This window comes from Zea mays, chromosome 7 (assembly GCF_902167145.1).
Source record: "Zea mays cultivar B73 chromosome 7, Zm-B73-REFERENCE-NAM-5.0, whole genome shotgun sequence".
NCBI lineage: Eukaryota > Viridiplantae > Streptophyta > Magnoliopsida > Poales > Poaceae > Zea > Zea mays.
The window spans coordinates 102,798,311-102,825,829 of record NC_050102.1 but is presented as its reverse complement, the minus strand read 5'-3'; the positions used below and the strand labels follow the sequence as shown (position 1 = coordinate 102,825,829).

General features: G+C 45.2%; 1 protein-coding gene across 1 annotated transcript; it reads left to right on the top strand.

The window, feature by feature from the left end:
- Positions 1 to 8,126: 8,126 nt before the first annotated feature.
- On the top strand, positions 8,127 to 14,390 carry LOC109939251 (uncharacterized). The gene is made up of 13 exons (XM_020541439.3): positions 8,127 to 8,424; positions 8,519 to 8,615; positions 8,689 to 9,371; positions 9,524 to 9,693; positions 11,512 to 11,698; positions 11,798 to 12,267; positions 12,344 to 12,436; positions 12,729 to 12,827; positions 12,915 to 13,259; positions 13,340 to 13,516; positions 13,611 to 13,847; positions 13,928 to 13,967; positions 14,044 to 14,390. The coding sequence occupies exons 4-13, from the start codon at positions 9,532 to 9,534 to the stop codon at positions 14,073 to 14,075; spliced, it is 1,842 nt and encodes a 613-aa protein (XP_020397028.1). The 5' UTR covers positions 8,127 to 8,424; positions 8,519 to 8,615; positions 8,689 to 9,371; positions 9,524 to 9,531; the 3' UTR covers positions 14,076 to 14,390.
- Positions 14,391 to 27,519: the final 13,129 nt, after the last annotated feature.

Genomic DNA, 27,519 nt, shown 5'->3' with positions numbered 1-27,519 from the left:
TATGCAAGCATTGAATTGATCTTTTGAAGTTACTCTTGTTTGGATAGGTTTGGTTTAGGCTATATGAGCACCGTATGTATTGCATTCATATATATATATATATATTCATTGAAGTATTTGCATGTGTCAATGTTGATTTGGTGTCAGGAAAGCTTTGTCCGAGGTATATAGGACCGTCTACTATCTTAGCCGAGTTGGCCACTTGGCTTAGCACATGCAATGGTCGGAGTCTATGATCAGAGTACACCATGTATTCCATGTCTCTATGTTGAGAAAGTATTTGCGGAATCCGGATCGATAAATCGAGCTAGAGTCGATTCCCATGTAGCAAGACCTGAATCTAGAGTGTCGTCTGCTGCGTATCCTAGAATCCTTGAAGCTCGAGGAGCTGATGCGGCAGAAGTACCCCGAACTTTTTGTTATGGGGTGAGTTTTTGTTGTCGCTGATCTTTCCTTGTCGTTCCTATAGAAGCGTCGGAATTCGAGGTCGAATTCTTTTTAAGGGGGGTAGAGTGTGATACCCGGTTTGCAAAGAAGAGAAGTTGAAGGTTATTCTTTTTGTTTGTTTTTTCTCTTATTCGGGTGTCGCGCTTTGGGGATTTAGAATTTATGGAAAACATTCACCAGTATAGCAGTAGAGTGGTTGGTCGGGAGCTGTCGTGCAAGCGAGTTGGGCCGCGAATCGCAATCCGGCCCACTAACCCTCCCCTAACCCTAGCCGCCCCCCCCTTTTTCCCCCTTGGGTTGTTGCAGCCGCCCCTTCCCCTCCCCTTTCTCTTGGACGCCCCCCCCCCCTCTCCCATCTTCTTCCTCCTCAAACCTTTGCAGCCCTCACCACCCAAAACCCTAGCCGCCCCCCCCCCCCCCCCCCCCCCATTTCTCCCCCTCCTCCAAGGTGCAGCCCTCCCGTGTGGTTCTCCGTCGTGTGGCTGCGATCTCAATTGGAGTTTGGAGGGAGGAAGAAGGAAGGAGAAAGGGAAGAACCTAAGGTGAATTTGTGATTAACTTTTGTTGTTTTTGTGCTGCAATCAATTGGATTATGTGTTTATCTTTGCGAATCGGTAGAGGTGCTGTCCAGGAATTTTGTGAGTGGTTGAACAGCAGTAGTTCTAGGGATTTCTGGGAATTTTCGTGGGGTAATTAGTGGGAATCAGTGGGATAATCATGTAGAGCTTTGTCATACCTTTCCAACGAGTACTTATGCGCTCGATTCGGAGTTATAATTTAGGAGATATCGTTGTTTGAATCCGGGTATGTTGCTGTCCAAAAAAACAGATTTTTCAGGTGGATGAACAGCAGTAGTATTAGCAGTTTCTGGGAATTTTTCGTGGGTAATTAGTATTAACCAGTATTATAATCATGTAGGGCTTTGTCTTATCTTTCCAATGAGTACTTATGTGCTTGATTTGGAATTATATTTTAAAAGATATCGCTGTTTGAATCCGGGTATGTTGCTGTCAAAAAAAAAAACAGATTTTTCAGGTGGGTGAACAGCAGTAGTATTAGCAGTTTCTGGGAATTTTTCGTGGTTAATTAGTGCTAACCAGTATGATAATCATGTATGGCTTTGTCTTATCTTTCCAATGAGTACTTATGCGCTTGAATTGGAATTATATTTTAAAAGATATCGCGGTTTGAATCCGGGTATGTCGCTGTCCAAAAGAGAAAAAAACAGATTACAGGGTTCATCTTGTGAACTGTTTTGGGCTAATTAGATGTTGGAATTTAATTATAAATTGTATACAAAACTTGTGGGGAATTTTATGTAGATGCCTCTGGAGTATTTGTTTGTTACCAATGCTGTCATAATTTTGAAGTTATGAAATTATTAAGCAGCGCCGCTGCAGTTTGGTGGGTGTGGGGAGAGATGTAACCCACGGCGGGGTTTGAGTTTGTGCGTAGGTGCGGCGTCGTTTATGAGCCTGGTTATGTGAAATTGGTGCACTAAGTTGTGTGTCAAAAACAGGTGGTGGACTTCCGGATCGTACTTAGGGATTTGCCCAAACTTCCGGTAAAGGCAAGTAAATACAGTGGTGGTTGCTACCGTTTGGTTTGCATCCTATTCCCTGTCATTGAGTATGCATAAGTTTTAAATATGTTAATCATTGAATTCTATGATGAAGTTTATTTGTTTGGAAGTATTAATTCTCAATTGTCTAATATTGTGGATGATCATAATTGGATAATGATATATGTGGTGGATTCCCATCTTGGATGAAGTTGAAGTATTTTTTTTGAATCACATTATGTGAAGTGTTGTAGGCATGACATGCACATCGCATCATCCATCTTGCATTTTGAAGTTATGTCGTGATCTTATGGTCCGACCGTACCGGTACATTTTTAGCATCGTACGTTGCCCGAGGAGGGGTACGATGCGGCTTCATATCCTTAGAGGTATGAAGGCAGAAGTCATCCCTGCATTTGCAGACATTTGCATTCATGAGGAATATATGAAGTGTGACATTACTATGTTACTATTGTGGTTTCTACCTGCGAGGTGTGGTAACTAGGTGTGTTGTACGTTGTATACGTGCTGCACCTTCGTAATAAGAAGGTTGTGGAATCAAGTGGTGGTAAAACAATGTTCTTATGTGGTTAAACTGTTTGATATTATTTTACTTGCTGAGATGTGTCATCTCACTCTTGCATTACTCAATGCAGGTACTGGATACATGTTGGGAATGAGGGGAGTAGCAGCACGTCCACTTTCACTCTCACAATAACGCTGCCCAGGCGCAGCCAGGAGTTAATTAGAAACTTATTGTCGAAGGAAGTTTGTTTTTTTTATATAGTCATGCGCACTGGTTAAGTCAGTTCAGGTCGTATGTTAATCTTTCCTTGCTAGCCGATTAATAATACTTAGTATGTTTTTGGCATGATATATGTTTATACACTGTTGCCCCCTCATTTATGCAAACTTGCAAAGGGGATGCTGCCGAAATTTTATATATGGACGTCAGAAGTGTAGTTCAGTAGCATTCCAGGTTGTTTGTGGAACCCGGGGTGTTACAGTTGGTATCAGAACATAGGCTTTAGATTCTACGCAATTTGAAGATAAATTTGACACACTTGCACATATAGGAAGGGTATGGGTTCATACATCTTTCATATTAGTATTTTATTGTATAGATGACTAGAATTTCCTTACTCCAAATCCCTTTATGGTTTGATGGGGTATGTCGTTAACGACGTAATGCTTGATATGATATGTTACTTCTATTTAATATTGGTTTCTTGATGTGGTTGTTATTGAAATTATTATGCAAGTGAAGCTACTAATGTACTTGTGATATATACATATCGTCATGATGTTTTTTTTTGGATGCAATGTTTTCAAATCTCTGAGCTAATACTACCATATATTTTTGTATGCTTGACTGTGGATGTTTTTTTTTTCCAAAAGGATTCTTGGGTTCTAGTACTTGTAGGACCGATTGTTTATTGAGCTTGTGTATAGAGGATCTAATCCGACTTGGTGTAGTGTGAAAACACTATACAATGTAGTTTTATGTTGTTGTTGAGTTTGATTGACTGTTGGGTTACAACCCAACTTATCAATGTAATATTTCCATGGGTGCTGTGCTTTACGCCTCACCTTTTTTTTTGGCTAGTGTGGCTACTTGCCAACTTGATCTTAGAGTACAATAGGTTTGTCTCCATAGAGCAAAGGCAATGTTGTACTGTCTATGAAATCTTGAGACTGGTAGAACTCAAGTGAGTTTGTAAGATGATGTGGATAGATAAGTTCAACCATGTTTACATGATAGGTTTTTCTTATTGTGTGCAACATTATCTTTAATAATAAATAGGGTGATTTCAAGTGGATTTTATGTCTATATTATAGTTGAAGAGGCATGCATGTTTTCCTTCTATGGTTTGTTTCTATAGCCAAAAAGGTTATGCGGTTAAACTGTTTGATATTATTTTACTTGCTGAGATGTGTCATCTCACTCTTGCATTACTCAATGCAGGTACTGGATACATGTTGGGAATGAGGGGAGTAGCAGCACGTCCACTTTCACTCTCACAATAACGCTGCCCAGGCGCAGCCAGGAGTTAATTAGAAACTTATTGTCGAAGGAAGTTTGTTTTTTTTATATAGTCATGCGCACTGGTTAAGTCAGTTCAGGTCGTATGTTAATCTTTCCTTGCTAGCCGATTAATAATACTTAGTATGTTTTTGGCATGATATATGTTTATACACTGTTGCCCCCTCATTTATGCAAACTTGCAAAGGGGATGCTGCCGAAATTTTATATATGGACGTCAGAAGTGTAGTTCAGTAGCATTCCAGGTTGTTTGTGGAACCCTACACGACGGTTGATCTTTAGCGACCCTTATTAGGTACCAACTGTTGGTTGCTAAAGGTTAGGGACCGATGGTCAGTCGCTAAATCCTTTTGTAGCAACGGTCGGTTGGTCGCTAAAAGTCCAGAAAATTAACAACTTATGGTTGGTCGCTATAGATATCGTCGGGGACTAGCGGTGGGTCGCTATAGAGCAACCTGAACGTACCTGTGTAAGGGAAAGCCCGTGTGAGGGTGTTTGGAAGCCCACGAGAGGGAAAGTGTCGCTCGCATCGAGGCCGGTTCTCACAGGCAGAGAAAACACGGCTCCAAGGCCAGACACACAGCACCCTCCAATCCCCATCTCGCCGCTGCCCTCACCCACCGCCGTCGCCACCTGCCTCGTCCACCCGATCTGAGGAAGAAGACGCAAATCTAAGACATGGATCCGAGGGTTGACTGCTTAGGATGAAGACACTACTCCCCGTCTAGATCCAGCCGTCGTCATCCTCTGATCTGGTGAGCACAGCCCTTTTTGGCTTCTATCCATCACCGGTATGCAGACCTCCCTCCTCCTCTCTTCGTTCGTCGCTTGCTCATCCCGCACGCACATCAGGTTGTTCCTCGGGCGGTCAAGCCTGTGACGAGAGGCACCAGGCCATACGCCATGTCAACCCTAGCTCATTGATGGCTTATCTAGCTAGTAGTAGCCCACTAGACCACATCAGTGTTGTTGCTGTCGTAGCACCATGGCCAATGGTTGCGTGCTTGTGCAGAGAGAATAAAGAAACAATACTAGTATGAAGGATAATTTTATATGTTTTACTTAGCTTGTTGAGGTAATATACTATGGCATTAATTTGGTTGCAAATGAATAACAAGTCTAGTGTTGTGCTTGATTTATACAGTAGGTTCTTATTTGTCACGGTTCAAACTTCTTTGCTGCATGAACAACCTGATCGAGTGGCTGTGTCTAGCCTTTTAACTCCAAATTAGGATGACTTGTTGCTCGTACTAAACCTAGGCCTAGGTGATCTAAGTTATTAATCCTTGTCATATCATGTCTATTTTTTGTAATCAAAGCTTCCTTTCTCCTAAGTTGGTTTATTTACTTTAAAAGTAGTTATGAATTGTTTTTTCAGGATGTGTTAGGAAATTGGCAAGGAATCTTCACTATTCAGCTGGTAATCATCTATGATCCTCTAAAATTGATATTTCTTTCTCATGTGCATATGCTCTATACCTCTTTAGAAAATTTGCGTGGTGATTTATTTCTTTTTAATATTGCTTGTATGTTTATTTCATGGTTTGTTTATGTATGGACATGACTATAGTATGCAACTGTGTTCTTTGTGCTTATATGATATTAGATTCGAGTTGAAAGTCGTTTCAAATCCTACATAAAGAGTATGGATAAATCATGGATCACAAGTGAGGCTAGGTACAAAGCAACTTTTCATAGCAACTCTTATGTTATTCTATAGTTATATTGATATGTAACATAGGAACTGTATGTAGGGAGACAAAGGTTTATAAACAAGGGGTGAATGGTTTTCTAGCTTTTGCATTTAGACATTCGGCAATAGGAAACAAGATACTATGCCCTTGCAAGAAGTGTGTTAACTCATTTTGGAGAGAGGCCGGTGAAGTGCGAGAACACTTGATATGTGATGGTTTTCTAAAAGGGTACACAACATGGACCTTACATGGAGAAGCTTCGTCCTCTTATGTGAATCATGGTAACAATGGTGATGAGTTTAGCGAGCATCCTACAGAAGATGATGCAATATCTGAGTTGTTAAAGGATTTAGCTTGTGGTTTAGATGATGGAGGGGATATGGAGGATGATGGGTCTTTTGAAGAACCTAATGAAGACACAGTAGCCATTCGTAAGCTAGCAGAAGACAATAGTCAAGAATTATATCCGGGTTGTCAAAACTACTCAAAGCTACGTTTCCTAGTTCGTTTGCTTCACATCAAACTTCTTGGAGGATGGACAGATAGAAGTTTTGATTTGTTGGTAGATTTACTTGTTGATGCACTACCTAAGGGTTCAGCACTTCCTAGAAACTTTCATGAAGCAAAGAAAGTGGTCAAATCTGTAGGAGTCGGGTACACTACAATTCATGCATGTGAAAATGATTGCATTCTATTTTGGAAGGAGCATAAAAAACTTGATTCATGCTCGGTATGTAGTGTCTCACGTTGGAAATCAGAAAAGAAGAGTCTAGATGGGAAACGTGAGTACAAAGTTCCTAGGAAGGTGCTTCGTTATTTCCCTATTAAAAAAAGACTCCAAAGATTGTTTGTTTCTTCTAAATTTGCAAGTCTCACAAGGTGGCATGATGAAGATAGAGTAAAAGATGGTTTGCTTAGGCATCCTGCCGATTCACCCTTGTGGAAAGATATTGATCAAAAGTATCCAGAATTTGCTATGGATAGTCGTAATATCCGCCTAGCATTTACTACAGATGGTTTCAATCCATATAGGACAATGAATGTTAGTTATAGTATTTGGCCTGGCATATTGATTCCACTCAACTTTCCACCATCAATGTGCATGAAGGATTCAAATTTTATCTTGTCTGTCTTAATTCCTGGTCGATCTTCTGCGGGTAGTGATATGGACGTTTATTTTCAGCCCCTTGTCTATGATCTGCTTGATATGTTTGTTAATGGTGTGAAGACCTATGATGCCTCAAAGGGTGAATATTTTCAGTTGCGTGCTGCAATAATTTGGACCATCACTGATTTCCCTGGTCTAGGCAGTGTATCCGGATTTGTCACCTCTGGTGAAGCAGCGTGTCCTGATTGCCACTCATTGATTTGTTCTCTCAGACTTGGAAATGGTAGCAAGTCTTGCTACATGGGACATCGTAGGTTCTTACATCCAAACCACCCATTTAGGTCTGATGTTGATTCATTTGGTGAAAGTGAGTTGAGGCCAGCACCTACTCCTCTTTCAGGAGAGGAAATTTTAGATTGTACAAAAAATTTGAGAACAATTTATGGCAAGAAGTCATCAGGTAAGCCAATAAGGAATCAGAAACGCAAGGATGGGAAACCATTAGTCTTTTTGAAAAGGAGACCTATTTGGTTCACTCTTCCATATTGGAAGGACTTGAAAATTCGATATAATTTTGATGTCATGCACATAGAGAAGAATGTGTGTGAAAATATAATTAATACTTTGTTGGACATTGCTGGAAAATCTAAGGATAATCTGAATGCTCGCTTGGATCTTCAAGCTTTAGGTATTAGAAGCGACCTTCATCCTATTGAACTAGAAGCTAATCAATTTTATTTGCCTCCTGCACCCTACTCAATGAGCTCTGTTGAGAAGAAATTGTTTTGTCAAGTATTAAAAGGGGTCAAGTTTCCTGATGGATATGCCGCTGATATACGACATAATGTTCTTGTCAATGAAAAAAAGATAGTTAATCTTAATACTCATGGCAACCACATTCTTCTACAAGATTTACTGCCACTTGCTATCCGGAGAGTTCTCCCTCAAGAAGTTAGTGCTGTGCTGATTCGTTTAAGCACGTTCTTTAGAAAATTGTACTCTCCTGTTATTCGAATAAGTGACATGCAAAGGTTAGAATCTGAGATAGCTGAAATCTTGAGCCTTTTAGAGATTATTTTCCCTCCATCATTTTTTACCATTAATGTACATTTGATGGTACATCTTCCTACCCAAGCAAGAGTGGCAGGCCCAATCCATTTTCGAAGCATGTGGCCGGTGGAGAGGTAATTTTCTTTGGTATATTACATAGCAAACAAATAACGATATAATTTTTCAATAACATGATGAGTGATGTCGTTTACATGTATAGGTTTCTAAAAAAATGCAAGGGCTATGTGCGTACAAAAAGTCACCCGGAAGGATCAATTATGGAGGGTTCTTTGTTTGATGAGGCTCTCACGCTTTGTTCTCGGTATTTACAAGATGAGACCCACTTCAACCATAGAGTTAGAAATCGCTTACCAACACAAATTTGTGTTACAACTCCATTCTTTCACAAAATTGGTCGAGCATTGGCTGGAAAGTGTGTTGTCAATTTAGATCACAAGACATGGCTTCAAGCACATAGATATGTCCTTTTCAACTATTACAACATAGAAACATATTTAAAGTAAGCTATCTAACTCAACGAGTATCGTGTGATTATTTACTCTTCGTTTTGCTCAATACCATACTTCAAAGAAAATTCATGTTGGCCATTTCAGCAAACATGCTCAATACCTCTCCTCAATTGGTGTTCGAAATCAGCGTGAGATCAACCACATGCAACATAAAACCTTCCATGAGTGGTTCAGGTTACATGTAAGTATAAAAGGAGAATTGAATTTACAATTTCATAAAGTTTTTCACTTTAACAATAGTATTGGTACCACAGGTTGAGGAAACATGTGAGGAGGCCTCAGGAGAGATCAAAATTTTAGCTAAGGGACCAATGATGATTGCACATCAGTATAACAGCTACTCAATAAATGGATTCAACTTCCATACACAGTCATATGATGAGAATAGGTCTGTCCAAAGTAGTGGGGTAGTGTTAGCTGCTGAGACAACTCATTTCGAAAGAGGAAATGATGACAACCATACTATAGGGAAAAACATCTTTTATGGTATCATAAAAGAAATTCTTGAACTCAACTACCACCACAAAGGAAATATTGTGCTTTTCAAGTGTGATTGGGTTGATAACCGTGTAAACAACAAATGGGTTCGAACGGATCAATTTGGAATCACCACAGTGAATTTCAAACATTTATTCAATACTGGTGAAAAGATCTCGGATGAACCTTTCATATTAGCATCACAGGCAACGCAAGTTTACTATGTTGCTGATCCAATTGATACTGAATGGGTTGCTGTTGTTCAGCCAAAACCGCGAGATTTGTATGGAAGTGATGTTGATTATGGTATCATTGATGATGAAAATGATGTAGTTCCGCCAATCCTTGATCTGCAATCTAATGTATTCGAAAGTCTTATTGTTGGATGTGTCCCATGTGCTAGAACAGATATAGATGGTGTCATCGTTAGTGGAGTAAAACAAGGAAAAAAATCTAGAAAGTAAGTTTGATGATTCCATGTTTGATGATATTTTTTAATATATGCATGCACTTGTTGTTTGAGTATAAATAGCTAATCTCATCGTTTGAGTATAAATAGTTAATCTCATTGTTTGAATAAGTTTGATGATTCCATGTTTGATGATATTTCAGGAAAAAAAATGGCAAGCGCAAGAGAAAGCAATAAAGATGGTTCATGTAGTGAATACGAGCAGCTGAAGCAAGAAAATATTGAAAGAAATAAAAGGAGGTTGGCATCTCTTAACATCCCTGAAATCGTCAAGAGTATGGAGCACCAAGGTCCATCCAAAAAAATTTCAAAGGTTGGCATCTCTTAACTGAATTTCAGTTTATACAGTTTTGTTCTCACCGACTGCTGATTGTTGCTATTGCAAATAAATTCCGAAGTCTGAATAAGCTCAGTTAGTGTTGTCGCGTTTCAGAGTATGGACACTAACGATATTTATCTTCAATAAACACTGCTATTTGAATTAGCCACGCTATAATTTTAATCATGTCTCACAGCAAATGTCATCATAAAGGAATGTTCACTAGGTTGGGACATATTGAAATGCATGGTGGATGGTTCACTTAGCGTTAGACATTGGATAGGGAAATGTAGTAGGCCATGAACTTGTTCTCCTGTACTTACAATTCCGTTTCCATATATGCATTTCTATCTGAATTACTTTTTGTCGCGTTTCTGTTTCATACAATTCCGTTTCCATATATAGCGTTTCTGAGTCGCTACTTCCGTTTCCATATATGCAATTCCGCCGCACCATACTAGCTGATCATACAGGCTGCGGAACACTAACAGAAACTAGATGGGAACTCAGTAACTTCCCAGAAACATACTAGCTGGGAACTCAGTAACTTCCCAGAAGTCTGGGAACAGCGACGAGTTTCTGACCTCAGTAATTTTCTAGTGTTCCCAGTTTCTGAACTCAGTAATTTCCTAATTTCCTAGTGACCTCAGTAGTTTCTGACCTCAGTAATTTTCTGACCTCAGTAATTTCCTAGTGTTCCCAGAAGTCTGGGAACAGCGACACGTTGGATCCACAGCTGAGAAGGAGGCACTAGCTGGGAACTCAGTAACTTCCTAGTGTTCCCAGACTTCATACCATCGCCCAGTTCAAGAACTCAGTAACTTCCCAGAACTCAGTAACTTCCCAGTAACTTCCCAGAACTCAGTAACTTCCCAGAACTCAGCTGGGAGCACAAACACTAACAGAAATACTAACAGATTGGGAGCACAAATACTAGCTGGGAGCACAAACACTAACAGAAACAAATACACAGAACATACTGTCATTACAGTCAAGTCTGGGAGCACTAGGAGGAGCACAAATACTATTACAGACTGGGAGCACTACTACAAATACACAGTCACATACTAGGAGGAACACAAATACTATTACAGACTGGGAGCACTAGGAGGAGCACAAATACACAGTGACATACTAGGGGGAGAGAGACGAATGGGGGGAGATAAGTATAACAAAATTAAGAACAGCACAGATAGCCATCTACAGAAAATTGATATGCCATCTACAGGTGATTACATCCTGCTGCTCCACATTCTGGGCAAGAAAATCATTTTAAGAAGCTTCCATGTTTGATGATATTTTTTAATATATGCATGCACTTCGTTTCTGGGCATTGGAGTTAACATCTGTGTCGATGGCCTGTGTGGCCTGGTCTGGGGATGTGGCTTGCTGTGTATCATCTGTGCCGATGGTGGCTTATCAATTTTCAGTTTCAGTTTCTGTAGACGGCATATCAATTTTCTATAGATGGCTTAGCACATTTTCTGTAGATGGCTTAGCATGTTACATTTTTTATAGCACTTGCAGATTGCTGTTTCAGTTTCAGTTTTATATAGCAGTTTTCAGTGTATCATTTTCAGTGTATAGCATGTTTCAGTTTTATATAGCAGTTTTATATAGCACTTGCAGATGGCTTAGCACATTTTCTGTGTATCATCTGTTTCAGTTTCAGTTTCAGTTTCAGTTTCACTTGCACATTTTCTGTAGATGCTACATTTCAGTGTGTATTTATATAGCAGTTTCAGTTTTATAGCAGTTTTAGTTCTAGCAGTTTTAGTGTGTATTTATATTGCTGAATCCATTTGCTTGTAGAAAAAACAGAAGACAAGTGTTCCAACAACTAAACCTCCAAACTTGCGACCAAGGCCGCAAAGACAAAGTGTTCCAACAACTAAACCTCCAAACTTGCGACCAAGGCCACAAAGACAAAATGCTCAACCTCAAGACGAACAAGCGATTGCTGATTTGCAGACGGTGGGAGATTTTCTCACCGACAATGGTGATGACTCATAATCCTCATATTTATATATCATGTATATCATTTAGTACATGCAACTTCTTTTAACAGTTACCAATGTGTGCTTTTCATTTGCTTAAGTTGAAGTTACCGAGGATGATCCAATCAATGCTACAAAAAAGAGGCCTGCAAGGGGCATAACTAAGATGGAGGGAATATTCTCAAGGTCACCTGAAATGCCAAAAATCAAAATTTTACTCAATGATCGAGGTCAGCCTATTGGTAAAAGTGCTAGACAACTTTCAAGTGCTATTGGGTGTCAAGTTAGAAAGAAATTGTCTATTGCTACCACGGACTGGAGGCTTGTTGATATTAACAAGAAGTATGAGCTGTGGGAGGATATAAAGACATATTATGATGTAGATGATGCTGCCTTAAACTGGGTGATGCGCACAGCTGGAAAGAAGTGGAAGCAATTTAAAGCATCCATAAAGCAACGATACTTCAATCCTGAATTGTCTATAAAAGAAATTCCAGAATGTCCTGATAAGAGGGTTAATGATGATGATTGGCACTCTATGTACAACTATTGGATGTCTTCTGAATTTCAGGTAAGCTCTACACTTTAGTTCTAATAAAGCAACCATACTTCAATCCTGTAACACATATTTTTTATTCTATTTTTAGGATCGCTCAGAAAAAGCTAAAATAAATCGACAAAAGCTAAAGATGCACCATACAGCCGGCAGTGTGAGCTATGCATGTTCAGAATATGATTTGGTAATGTTCTTTGTATTTTACTATCTCTATTCATGATTACATCCTGCTGCTCCACATTCGATGTATTTTACTACTAGTGCTGCTGTCTTGTGTTCCTTGTGCTGTTGTAGTCCAGCTTTCACCACTTGACTACTTGTGCTACTGTGCTGTTTTCCTCAGAACTCACTCCTAAACCACCTGTTGTAGTCCAGCTTTCACCAAAGATGATTCCTTGCTGTTTTCAATGAACTCACTTGATAATCATTCATTGTTTACTAAAATGTGGGCACCAAATAACAAAGTATGTTTGCAGGCTGTGAAACTAGGACGTCCTCCACGAAGAGATGAAAACTTTATCCAAACCCATACAAGAAAAAATGGAGTTCCTACAGAACAGGCAAAACCAATAATTGTAAGGCTTTGTTGTTAATTTTTAGTACAATATGCATTTCTATCTGAATTACTTTTTATGATGTGAATCATCTTTAATTCTCTATAGGACCAACTTAATGATGTTGTTGGAGTATATCCAGAGTTAAAGGACCGGTCAATTCAAGAGGGTGATGTATTCTCTGTTGTTTGTGGAACGAAAGAGCCAAAAGGATATGTTCGTGTTTTGGGTTTAGGCCCTACTCCTCAAGATATTGGCACTCCAGGGTTGAAGTCTTATACTGCAACAAGACTACAAATGGAGATTCTTGCTCGTACAAAGGTTCAAAGTGAGAAGGCTGCTTTAGAACAGCGTGTACTTGAGCTACAGACTCAAATTGAGCAAAGGGCTCAACCAGACCGGGCAAGTGAAGAGCCCACGTCACATCGCGGCTCTACTTCATTTCAACATAAGGTATTCAATATTTTCATTCATGCTCTTTATCCTAATTTTCTAGATTTCTTGTACTATGCTATGAAATTGTGTTTCTTAAGGTGATGAGGAACAAGTTTGCTGCTGAGGATGAGGAAGACAATGAAGAATATTGTGCTTCTGAAGATGAGGAATTAGATGATGAGGATGATCAAATATTTCATCAGATGCAAGGTGCAAACTCACCAAGATCTACAAGGCACTTTGCTGAAGCTTCACACTCTAAACATGATGATCTTGTAATGCTCTCATTCATTTCATACATTTTCTAACCTTTATTTTCATAAACCCTCAAAAACATTGAAGTGAATTATTCTTAATCATTTGCACCAGGTTGGAAAAGATGTCATATTATATGCTATGTTGAGATCTGATTTGCCTGTGGCTAAAGGGACAATTGTTTCAACTAAACCAAGCACAACAGTTGGAGGCCAGATCCTTGGAAGGCAATATTGTGAAGTTATTGTAACTTGTGTGCTAAAACGAGATACAATTTTGCCTCGCCCTTGTGCCAATGTGGAAACTATGGCTGATGCTTACATGATGTCAGTTGCATGGCCGTACAAGAAAGTAAGTCTATATCTTATCTTTTTTATGTTTAGATTTATATGAGCCATCAACTTAATGATGATTAACCTTGATTGCACCAGCTGAAGTTGGTGCATAAGGCTGCAACACCGTCTACTGAAGGTAGACAAGGCATCAAAACTGTATTTTTATTTGCAAATGTAGCAACAATATACTAATTTGATGTATTTTTTTCTAGGGTGTTCTGGACAAAGAAAGCTTGTACCTTAAAACAGGAGGATACAAGAAGCTGGAGTGGTTGTCTGAAGGTTTTTGAACTGCCTGAAGTATTAGTGTAGCTTTGGTGCTTTTGTGACTGATCAGCTCTGGAGCAGCTAGAGTGATGTAGTTGTGGGCTTTTGAACAATAGCTAGAGTGATATGAAACATTAGTGATGTAGTTGTGGGCTTTTGAACTGCTTCAAGCTGGAGTGATGTCGCTGCGGTGCTTTTGTGACTGATTATCTCTGGAGCTTTTGTGAATAATCTAGCTAGCTATCTGTAAATGATCTAGTTGTGAATGATATTATAATTGTGATGCTTTTGTCATATAATTGTGGTGCTTTTGTGTTTATGTGATGGATCTATGACTGTGGTATACTGTTGTGTATGTCTTTATGATTTGTGTATAAAAATCTGTGATTTGTGGTGCTTAATTAAATGCATATTATTATTAATAAAAACTGTAGAAACCGTGACTTTCTGTTGGTTGCTAAATGTATAGTATGACGATTGACGGTTGGTTGCTAAATCTACAGTACAGCCACTCACGGTCGGTCGCTAAATATACAATATTAGCAACGGACGGTCGGTCGCTAAAAAGATGTCGGTCGCTAAAGCCTTTAGCGACGGCACTTACAGCGACCATCCTTATGGGTCGCTAAAGGTTTTTAGCGACCAACCGTAGGTCGCTGAAGGCCGTTTTAGCAACCAACCGTAGGTCGCTGTAAGTGAACCGTCGTGTAGTTTTAGCACTTACAGGAACAATCTCATCCGTAGAAGATGAAGAGGGAACTCTACACCGCATTGCAGATCCGCCGGAAAAGAAGTCTCCTCCAACAAACTCCGAAAATGTCGGAGAAGCGCAACCTCCAACTCTCCGGAAAAAGATCGTCTCCAGAAAGTCAGGGGCCGAGAGCCCGCTGACCCGGAGAACTCCACTGTCTACTTCCCCGACAAAAGAATGGACACAGATCGCGAGGAAGAAGGAGACCAAGGGGAAGCAAGTTGTTCTTTCCGTTCCTCCGCCCTCAAAGGAGAACGGAAAGAAGGTCGCCACGACAGCAGCACCATTCTATCCCGACGTCCTCTTCATCGGGAGAGTGGAGTCGCCTCCCGTCTCCGACGACGAGCCGACTGCACCCGGAGAAGAACCACCTCAACGAGAATCCCGCCGACGGAGAAACCGGCGCCGGAACGTTCGGCGACATCACGCGGCCGGAGAACGGGATCCGGAGCAACCTGTCTCGCGGGACGAGGTCTCGGAGATAGGAGAAACTCTGGAGGAACGCGTCTTCAGAGAACGAAGGAACTCCCGACGACGTGATCGCCGCCGAGCTCAAGAACAAGCTGAGCAAGACGCAAGGCAACGCCGGGAGAATCCACTCTTCGGGCGCAACCTGAATCCCGACTTCGCCCGTGCCATGAACACGCCGAGTGAAGTTGGGGGAGTACTAGCTCGGATAGCTGACGGACTCCCTCGGACTCCCGACGCTGAGGGCTACCGACGACTGTTCACCCAGGCAGCCAACCATCTTCTACCGCTTGCTCACCCGCCAAACGATCTACGACACGCCATCAACAGTCGCTGAGACGCGCGAAGCTCCATCAATGCTTCGCGTGAACGACGGCATGAGAACGAGATCCGCCGCCGGGAGGAGTACGACAGGGATCATGGCATCCCAGCTCGGAGCCAGGCCACCAGAACTGAGTCGGCAACGGCCTCAACTGGCGGTACCACCCGGGGACGGTCGAGGAACCACAACAACTACTCCCCTCCCCGGGACAGACATCATCCCCGACGATAGGAGGACACGTGTGGAGTGTCTGCTCTTACTCCACGCCTTAGGGCCATCCAATGGCCTCCTAACTTCAAGGTATCCAATGTCGATAAATATGAACCTAAGCAGGATCCAGGGGGGCTGGCTAGCCGTTTACACCACTGCTGCTCGAGCTACCGGGGCGTCCGAAGACGTGATGACCGCGTACTTACCCATTGTCCTCGGGCAAGACGCGCTGCAATGGCTGCGACATCTACCCCGACACTGCATCGATGACTGGGGCGACTTCAGTCGACGCTTCACCGCCAATTTCCAGTCCCTCTCGGACAAACCGGCGCAACCATGGGACCTCAAATCCATCAAGCGCCGGGGGGACGAAACTCTCCGGTCATACCTCAAAAGGTTCCAGACCATGAGAAATCGTATCCCTGAGGTCACGGAGGCGGCCGTGATCGAGGACTTCTACAGAGGATCCAATGACTCGGCTTTCGTCCGAGCCATATTACAGAAGGCGCCGACCACCTCCGAGGAGCTATTCCGGGAAGCCGACCTCTACATCACCACCGACGAGCGAGCCCAGGACCTCATCGGAGGAGCGAAGCCCGCACCGGCAGCACCATGACGCCACGCGAACCAACAACCCGACAAACGCTGGGAGAAGAGACCTCGCGAAGAAGTACACGCCGCCGGACCACCTGCCTCTCGTGCCCGAGGAGGACCTCGCGGAGGCGAGCGCACACTAGACGACATCCTCGATGCCTAGTGCCCGTACCACAAGGACATGCGCCACACTCTTCGGAACAGCCGGGACTTCAAGCACTCCGTCGGACACGGTCGACCCTTCCAACCTCTACCTCCTCCTCCGCCGAGGGGAGGACCAGAAGAACCACGACAACCCCATCAGCAGGAGGAGGGAGGAGAAGGAGCTTTCCCGCGCGTTGACAGGGAGGTCAACGTCATCTTTGGCGGACACAGGTCGCAGGAGAACAAAAGACAACAAAAGCTCAACGACCGCCAGATACTGGTGGCGACCACCGGTCCTCCCGCCCCATACCGGTGGTCGGAGCACCCGATCACTTTCACTCGGGCGGATCAATGGCTCAACTTCGACCACCCAGGCAAATACCCGCTCCTCGTCGATCTGGTGATCCGAGAGAGCCGGGTGAAGAAGGTGCTAGTGGACGGGGGGAGCAGCATCAACGTCACCTTCCCCCGGACACTCCAAGGCTTGGAAGTTCACCTCAAAGAGCTCCACGAGTCGGACACTCCCTTCTTCGGCATCATGCCGACTGAAGGGGAATACCCGCTGGGCCACATCTACATGCCCACCACCTTCGGAACTCCGGAGAACTACAGGACCGAGTTCCTGAGGTTCGAAGTGGCGAACTTCGACTGCGGGTACAACGCCATCATCGGGAGGCCGGGATTGGCCAAATTCATGGCCATTCCTCATTACACGTACATGATACTGAAGATGCCAGGACCGCAAGGAATCATAACTGTGCGCGCCGACTTCCAAGGCGTCGCAGAGTGTTTCCGAGTGGCCATCCAAGCGGCCCTCACCACCAAGCCGTCGACGATTTCTTCAACACAGGCGAACTCTAAGCCTGAGGAGGACCTTGCAGTACCGGCAAACGAAGCTCAGGCCACGGCCTCTATGCGGCCGACTGAAGAAACTAAAAGGATCAACCTGGGGTTCATTGATGAACGCAAGACTGCCATCATCAGCTCCAGCCTGGACGACAAATAGGAAAGCGCGCTCGTCCAGTTTCTGCAAGATAACCGAGATGTATTCGCATGGCAACCTGCGGATATGCCGGGAGTCCCAAGAGAACTGGCCGAGCACAAACTAAAGGTCTATCCCCAGGCAAGGCCGATTCGGCAAAAACTACGTCGTTTCACGCCCGACAAGAGAGAGGCCATTCGCGTCGAGTTAGCTCGTTTGGTCGCGGCTGGATTTATTAGAGAGGTGTTACACCCCGAGTGGTTAGCCAACCCTGTTCTTGTACTCAAAAAGAATAAAGTGGATTGGCGCATGTGCGTCGACTATACTGATCTCAACAAACACTGTCCGAAGGATCCCTTCGGGCTCCCGAGGATAGATCAGGTGGTGGACTCCACCGCTGGATGTTCTATGCTGTCTTTCCTGGATTGCTATTCCGGATACCATCAGATTAGTTTGGCAAAGGAAGACGAGGAAAAAAACAGCGTTCATCACTCCGTTTGGTGCTTTCTGTTATACCTCCATGCCGTTCGGCCTCAAAAACGCTGGAGCGACTTATCAGCGAGCCATTCAAACATGCTTAGCCGATCACTGGGGCAAGCGTGTGGAGGCCTACGTAGATGATGTGGTAATCAAAACAGAGAACTCGGAAAACTTCATCGAAGACTTACAGCTGGTTTTCAACAGTCTGAGGCGGTATAGATGGAAGCTTAATCCCGAAAAATGTGTTTTTGGGGTACCAGCAGGAAAGTTACTCGGGTTTATTGTCAGCCACCGGGGAATTGAGGCTAATCCGGATAAGATTGAAGCTATCATGAAGATGGAAGCACCTCGATCACAAAAGAAGGTTCAGCGACTTACTGGATGTATGGCAGCTCTGAGCAGATTTATATCCAGGCTGGGAGAAAAAGGTTTGCCATTTTACAAGCTGCTCAAGAAAGTGGATAAGTTTCAGTGGACTTCAGAGGCACAGGAAGCTCTAGATGCACTGAAGAAATTCTTGACAACACCACCAGTACTGAAGCCACCACGATGAGCCACGTCAACTCAACCAGCTGAAGATCTGCTACTGTATATCTCTTGCACGACTCACGTGGTAAGCACCGCGTTGGTAGTCGAGCGAGCAGAAGAAGGACATGCCTACCCAGTGCAACATCATGTTTCCTTCATCAGTGAAGTTTTGGGTCCCTCGAAGAAAAAGTATCCTCAAGTTCAGAAGCTATTGTATGCAGTACTTCTAACTGCCTGCAAGCTACGTCACTACTTTGACGACCACAAAGTCATAGTGGTTACTGGTTTTCCAATAGGGGATATCCTTCACAACAAGGAAGCCATTGGCCGAATAGCCAAATGGGCCTGCGAACTGGGATCTCATGACATCGAATTTCGACCTTGCACTGCCATTAAAACTCAGGCATTGGTTGACTTCGTATCAGAGTGGACTGAACAGCAAGTACCAGATAACCCAGAGACTGCAGAAGTATGGCGGATGTACTTTGATGGCTCGCTGAAGCTGCAGGGAGCAGGAGCAGGAATTCTCTTCACCGCACCTGGAGGCGAGCACCTCAAATATGCCCTCCAGTTACTGTTTCCGGCCTCCAACAATGCAGCCGAGTATGAAGCTCTGATCCATGGATTGAACATCGCCATATCATTGGGCATCAAGAGACTGATGGTGTACGGGGACTCTCTGGTAGTCATTAGCCAGATAAACAAAGAGTGGGATTGTTCAAGCGATTCAATGGGAAAGTACTGCACTGCCGTCCGAAAGCTGGAAGATAAATTTGAGGGTCTGGAATTTCATCATGTAGAAAGAGATCGGAACACGGCAGCCGATGTATTGTCCAAGCTAGGATCCAGTCGAACTCAGGTCCCACCTGGAGTTTTTGTACAAGAAATACTATAGCCGAGCATCTCAATGGATCAAGCAGAAGAGTGTAATATTGTGAATCAACTAGAGTCAGACTCTGATGACTGGAGAAGGCCAATCATCAGGTATATAAAGAATGAAGAGGAACCGGATGACAGAAATGCGGCCGAGCGTATTGCCAGACAGTCAGCTCACTACACACTCATTGGGGAAACATTATATAGAAGGGGTGCATCAGGCGTCCTCATGAAGTGCATTCTCTCATCTACTGGGAAGCGACTTCTGGAGGAGGTCCATGCTGGGCAATGCGGAATACATGCAGCGTCCAGAACACTAGTCGGAAGGTCTTCAGGTCAGGATTCTATTGGCCAACAGCGAAGAGTGATGCGGCCGAGTTGGTTCAGAGGTGTGAAGCTTGCCAATACTTGTCAAAACAACAACATCTACCAGCACAGCAACTGCAGACCATACCAGTGACTTGGCCCTTCGCATGCTGGGGACTGGATATGATTGGACCTTTCAAGAAAGCTCAAGGAGGACACACTCATGTATTGGTAGCAATCGACAAATTCACTAAATGGATAGAGTTCAAGCTCATTGCTTCTTTAACCTCAGCTAAGGCCGTAGAATTCATACAAGACATAATATTCAGATTCAGGATACCAAACAGCATCATAACTGACCTAGGATCCAACTTCACAAGTTCAGAGTTCTTCGACTTCTGCGAGCAAAAAAGCATTCAGATCAAGTATGCTTCTGTAGCACATCCAAGAGCCAACGGGCAGGTTGAGCGAGCCAACGGGATGATACTGGAGGCACTCAAGAAAAAGGTCTTCGATAAGAATGAAAAGTTCGCAGGAAAGTGGATAAGGGAATTGCCCTATGTCGTCTGGAGCCTAAGAACCCAGCCCAGCCGAGCTCTGCATGGAAACACTCCTTTTTTCATGGTCTATGGGTCAGAGGCAGTATTACCAGCCGACCTCAAGTTCGGAGCGCCAAGGTTGATCTTCGAAAGCATAGCAGAAGTCGAAGCCACCAGGCTGGAGGACATTGATGTACTCGAGGAAGAACGGCTGAATGCAGTAATCCAATCAGCACGGTACCAGCAGACTCTAAGGCGCTATCACGACAAGGCCGTGCGACAGCGATCCTTCTCAGTAGGAGATCTCGTCCTCCGCCGAATTCTAACGGGGGAGGGACGGCACAAGTTATCACCCTTATGGGAAGGACCCTTCATAGTAGCAGAAGTCACTCGGCTAGGATCATATCGTCTCACTTAGATGGACGGCACAGAAGTCGGGAACTCCTGGAATATAGAACACCTCAGGAAATTTTATCCCTAGCTGTATTTCAAAAGCTATCGGGACGATGATGCACTCTGTAAAATGGAAATATGTCATCAATAAAAAAGGGCTTCAAAGATACTTAGTTTGTTCATGATTGACTTGCATTCTTACTTAACTCGGGGTGACCACTATGCCCTGCTAACGGAGCAATCGGCTTAAGTCGGCAACGACTTAAACTGGTGCAACATGCTCACGCTTACTTAACTCGGGGTGACCACTATGCCCTGCTAACGGAGCAATCGGCTTAAGTCGGCAACGACTTAAACCGGTGCAACATGCTCACGCTTACGTAACTCGGGGTGACCACTATGCCCTGCCAAACAGAGCAATCGGCTTAAGTCGGCAGCGCCTTAAGCCGGTGCAACATGCTCGTGCTTATAAAACTCAGGGTGACCACTAAACCCTATTAGCAAAAGCAACCGACTTAAGTCAGTAGCAACTCAAGGCGATCTGACGCGATTACGATTACTCACATAGGGAAGGCTTCTATATCCCGCAAACAAGTTTCAAAACCGTCGCACATCATTTTACTACTGCAAATTTACGAACTGATGAATTCTGAAACAGTAGGAGAATAACAATGCCATTTAAGTACTGAAATGACGTCCTCTAACAAATGTCCGACCATGCTAACCGCGCACTCAAAGCACGCAAAGTGTTTCTCTATTTTGTGATATCTTTCTCAGGAGCAATCGACGAGGAAGGGCGACTCGAGGAATCAGGAGCAGCATTCACGTCAGCCCTTATATCTTCGGGAACAACCACACCGGGTCTCCTCATCAAGATTCGCCCCGCCCGAATGGCCTTGTCCATGGCTCTGTCGCGCTAGGCTCTGAGAGTAACGGAAGTTTCTTCGGCAACCTTGACGGTCAACCGAGCAGCTTCTAACTCCTGGGCGATGGATTTCTTGGAAGCACGGAGTTCTTTGATAGTAGCATCCTTCGCTGATATCAATTGCTTGAGCCGAGTCACCTCATCTGTGGATTCCTGCAGCTTACAGCGTTGGTTGTCTAACTCTTCCATGGTGAAGCGATGACTCCTCTCCAGGATGGTCAGCGAGTTGCTAGAATCGCGATACAATCTGTCAAGACTGTCGCGAGAAGCAGCAAGGATACGTTTTTCTTCCTACAAACAAAATCCAACCCCCTCAAACATCAAACAAGCAATAAGAGCACAACAAGGCAAGGCACAGTTTCATAAGTCACCTTTTCAGAATTAAGCTGAGCGTGAAGGGAAGAGCTCAGTGCATTGGCGTCATCTAAGGCAGCAGAGACCTGAGCTAGTTCAGTCTGACTTTGAGAATACTTTTCTTCAAAGTCAAAGCACCACTGGACCAATTCAGCCCGATCTTGAGAATGTTTTTCTTCAAGAGTGGAAATCTGCCGAGTCATACCTAGCAGGAGACAACCAAACAAAAGGGGTCAGAATGTAAAGCAGTTTAATAGTGAAGACAAAGAGAAGCAAAAAAAGCACTAACCAGCATTGGTCGCCTCCAAGTCAGAGACACGATGTTGAAGTAACACTGGATTCCAACGTGCAAGAGACGAAGCTACTTCTGGAACAGGAGCACCCTGTAACCTCAGCTGGCTAGCCATCCCGTCCACCAAAGCCTGATAAGGAGAGCAGATGAGTGTAATGACAGCAGTTCATGCGGTGTAAAAATCAAGCTAAAGTATACCACAGTACCTGGAGGTTGGAAAAGAACGAAGGGACCCCCAAATCATGAGAGATCAATTGATGACCGGGCGTAAGGCCGCCACCCGAACTAGCTTGCAACGAACCAGCAGGAACCAACTCAGTGCCATCAACAGAGCCCACAACTTGGTCAGCGGGGACGCTGCCCTCTAAAGCAACCCCCTGGTCCAAAGCTTGGGCTACCACCATGCAGCCGGAGTGCGGAGGCGATCCCGCATGAACGTCCATGGAAGTACAAGAGGGAGACCCCGCTCGGACACCCTCGGGGGCTGGGTCATAGTTTGCACTGCCCACTTGAGCCGGATCATCCCCGGCAGCACCCTCGGGGGCTGGGCAGTGGCTTGCACTTCCCACCCGAACCAAGTCATCCCCGGCAACATCCTCGGGGGCTGGGCAAGTGTCAACACCATCCTTGGGGTCCAAGTTCTCTGCGGTAGCCACCTCTAAGGCTGATGGGCCCTCAGTTACCTCCATGGGACCGGGACGATCCAAATCAGTCTCCTGACCCTCGAGATCGCGCTCTAAGGTCGACGAGGCACGGGATGACCTCAACCCAGCATCAAGCACATCAGCGCAAACCTCCATCACACCATCATCTGCTGGCTCTGATAACAAATCCTCTGGAACCATATCCTCAAGAGTTTGATCAAAATTCGCCAGGGACAATTCTTGCAGACCAATGAGAGCAGACAAAGCAGGAGAAGGAACTCCACTACTTTCACCACTAGCGATGAACTGCCGACTGTTTTTCCGAGTCAAAGGAACTTCATCCTCTTCCTCCCCGTCGTCTTCATTAGCAACATAGGCGGCACACCCATTGGGATCGGCAACAGATGGAGCACCCACATTGGGATCAGCAGCAGATTGGGTACACCCATTGGGGTCAGCGTCAATAAATTCAGTCACAGGCGTTTCTTCAGTAGCAGGAACCGAAGTACCAACGTCCCGATCCAAACTAGATACTCGCCGGAGGCGTCTCTTTTTCTTTTTCTGCTCATCAGCAGAAGGATCAGGTTGATTGGCTCGGCAAGGGCGCCTCGAGCGAGTACTGGCAGGCTTCTGAATATCCAAGGTCGTATCAGCCTCTGGGAGGGGCGCCACCACCGATGTCCCAGCAGGAACAGCATCAGAAGAGTCCTCAGCCAGCAAATCAAGCATAGCACTTATCTCTGCATCACTAGGATTCAGGGGCACCTCAAAATGGACCTGTCGTTCATCATCAGGAATCTCCCCGAGCGAGGCAACCAAGGCGCTAACTTCTTCAGCAGAGGGTCGCACTCTAAGGCCCAAACTGCCATCAGTGACAGGTGGATTCGACACAAAAAGAGTGAAGGCTTTGGGAGGAGGCAAGTTCCAGGCTGAGTATGCCACTGGGGCACCAACATTTGACACCTTGCCTCTAAGGATCATCTCAAGTCGGTTCACCAAGTCTATAGAGGGAATTCTTCTGTTGGTAACTCGAGTTGAGTCGGCTAGGCCTCGATACAGATAAGTCGGGTATGCCCTGTCTTTCAACGGCTGAATATTCTTGAAGACAAAATCAGCAACCACAGCTTCAGCAGTCAGACCCCTCTCCTTCAGCAATCCAACTTCAGCTAGCAAAACACCTGCCTCAGCTACCTCCTGACCCGTGGGGGACTCGGTCCAGCTCGGGGTGCGAACGTCCGGCTGTCTTCCTGACCGAGGGGGGAGAGAGTTTCCATAATTCTCAACAATGAACCACTCCAAGCGCCATCCCTTGATGTTGTCTTTGAGAGGGATTTCGAGATACTCAGTCTTCCTCCCGCGGCGCATCTCCAAGCTAGCACCCCCAACCAACTGATGTTGTCCTCCGGCCATCCCAGGGCGACAGTGATACAAGTACTTCCACAACCCAAAATGTGGCAGCACGCTAAGAAAAGCTTCACATAAATGAACGAAAATGGAAATTTGCAGGATAGAATTGGGATTCAGATGGGTCAAGTTAAGATGGTAGAAATCAAGGAGGCCGCGGAAAAAGGGAGAAATGGGAAGACCGAGGCCGCGGAGAAGGAAAGGAGCGTAAATCACGGACTCATGGGTATCCTCTGTCGGGACAGTGACCCCATGGCAAATCCGCCAAGAACAGAGCTCCCTCGGGGGAAGGACCCCGATGGACACAAGGTGGAGAAGTTCGGGCTCGGAGATGACAGACATGTGGTTACCTGCGAAAGGCAACTGGTTGTTGGGGTCGATTGGAGGAATCACCGCGGCAGACGAACTCGAGGCCTTCCTCTTGGGCGCCATCTCGATTCTACCGGCGAGCAGAGTGGGAGGCGAATTGCAGAGAGGATTCGGAAGCAAGAGAGCAAGAACTAGGGCACGGAAAGCAGAGGCGGCTAAAAGCGCAGCACTTATAGGATATTCCCGAGCCAGATACCGTTTCAAAAAGCGCCCAGTCAGCACCCGGCGGTTATTTCCAAAACACCGGCATGCCACGTTGTCACCCGGCAGTTATTTCCAAAACACCGGTGCGCCACATCATCACTCGGCTATTATCCTCAAAGTGGCCCACGCAGCCCGCTATCGCTCGGCGTTACCTCTAAAACGCTGACGTTGCCCTCAAGTCGCTCGGCAGTTGACTCTAAAACTCTGACATCGTGTTCAGTCACTCGGCGTCACTTCTAAAATGCTGACGTTGTCTTCAAGTCGCTCGGCGTTACCTCTAAAACGCTGACGTTGCCCTCCAGTCACTCGACAATTGACTCTAAAACTCCGACATCGTATTCAGTCACTCGGCGTCACCTCTAAGACGCTGACGTCGTCTTCAAGTCGCTCGGCGTTACATTTAAAACGCTGACGTTGCCCTCAAGTCGCTCGGCAGTTGACTCTAAAACTCCGACATAGTGTTAAGTCGCTCAGCGTTACCTCTAAAGTGCTGACGTCACCCTCAAGTCGCTCGGCAGTTGACTCTAAAACTCCGACATCGTGTTGCACTCGGCGTTGCCTCTAAAACGCTGACGTTGTCTTCAAGTCATTCGGCGCTACCTCTCAAAATGCTGATGTTGTCTTCAGTCGCTCGGCAGTTACCTCTAAAACTCTGACGTCGTCTACAAGTTACTCGGCAGCTACCTCTAAAAACGTCGAAATGATGCCAGAGTTATTTACTTACAAACTCCAAGGAAATCAACTTCACAAATAAGCAGGATAATTGGCACAGAGAAGGCAACACAAGTTCTTCATTAAAGGGAAGATATCATACTTACAAATCAACTCATTATGAGTTGATACTTCCCTACTACTACTACTACTACATTACATTATACTACTACTACTACTACTACTACTACACTACACTATACTACTCTACACTACTAAATATTACTACATTATTCTAACTATACTATATTAACATCTAAGGACCAGTGGCATCTAGCCACTGGCCCTGTTGCTGCCTCTGCCGCTGCCGCCCCTGTTGCTGCCTCTGCCGCTGCCGCCCCTGTTGCTGCCCCTGCTGCTGCCGCCGCCGCTCCTGCTGCTGCTGCCGTCGCCATCCTTGGTGCCGCCGCTGCCGCCCCTGCCGCCGCCGTCACCGTCACCGCCGCCACCGCCTTCGTCGTCGTCGTCGCCGTCGTCGTCGTCCTCGCCATCGCCGCCGTCGTCCTCCTCGGACGAGTCCCCCTCGTCCGAGGAGTACTCCGACTCATCCGAGCCCTCGAGCCCGGAGCGCTCGACGGCCCGGATGTAAATCCAGACCTCCGCCGCGAGCCCCTGGGAGTCGTCTGAATCATCAGACGACTCACGCAGGGGGATGGGAGCCGGAGACCCCTCAGACTCTGAGGAGAACTCCTCCTCTGAGTACTCCGAGTCACCAAAATCCTCCGATGGAGGAGTTGGCTCACGCTTGCGCTTGTTGTTCTTGCCCATGGTGGAAGCGAAAGGGAGAGAAGAAAAGCAAGCAACAGAGAACAGCAAGAGATGTGAAAAAGCCGGAGAGACAACGACATTATTTATAGAAGGAGAAGGCAACCGCTCACCTCCAACCACGGTCACTGAACAGTCGCAAAGCATTCAATAAGCACTTCAACTCGTCTGAAGATACGTCAGGCGGCTGACGCCGTTTCACGCAACACAACACCCATTGGGACTCCAGTCAATAGCGCGGAGGATATGATTACACCCGCCGTCACATCACATTACTACTCAGAAGCAGCCGGCTAAAACACTCAGTGTACCAAGCCGTCCCTTGCCCACACCCATTGGGGGGGACGCCCAGGAATTATCAGTATATTTTTCAAAACTGTCACATCTGTGCAGGGCGTGCAATGAATACCTCAAGACAAAAATGAGATATCAGTAAGGAACAGAGGAAAGCCAAATATAGCCGGGGAAGTACAGAATCTGACCAACAGAAGCGATGTGAAGACTGGACAGGGAACGTCCATCAAATGTCAAACCAACCGCAGAGCAAATAAATTGCACCACCTAGCAAGATATGGATGGATTGTGAACTCGACTGCAAAAGACAAAATACATGCTGACCTCTGAAGCATAATATTGATGACATAATGCTGACCTCCAAAGCATAATGCGGATGGCATCATGCCGATTTTCACAGGCAGAAAGGATAATCTTCAACAAAAAGACACCAAAGGAAGACCTTCAAATGGATTATCCTCAAAAATCCACTTGAAGGTCGGGGGCTACACCCATTGGGTGCACCTTCGGTGCACCCCATGGATCACCATTTCAGGCCAAGATAGTGCCGACTTCTAAGGCATGGGACAAGATTAAAGACAAGGCTGACCCTCAACCAAAGCACAAGAGTAAGATGAAAGTAATTTCTGATGAAGACCTTCGAGTAGATTATTTTCCAAAATCTACTCGAAGCTTGGGGGCTACACCCATTGGGTGCACCTCCGGTGCACCCAATGAAGTTCAGGGTCCTACAAGATGAAATGCCGACCTCTAAGGCATAAGCACGAAGCAAAGCTTCAGTTTACGAGTGATCAAAGCAGGAGGAGACAGTAAGAAATCGTTTTCCCCAAATTACCTGCAAGCTGGACCTGGGATCTTTGGGCTGA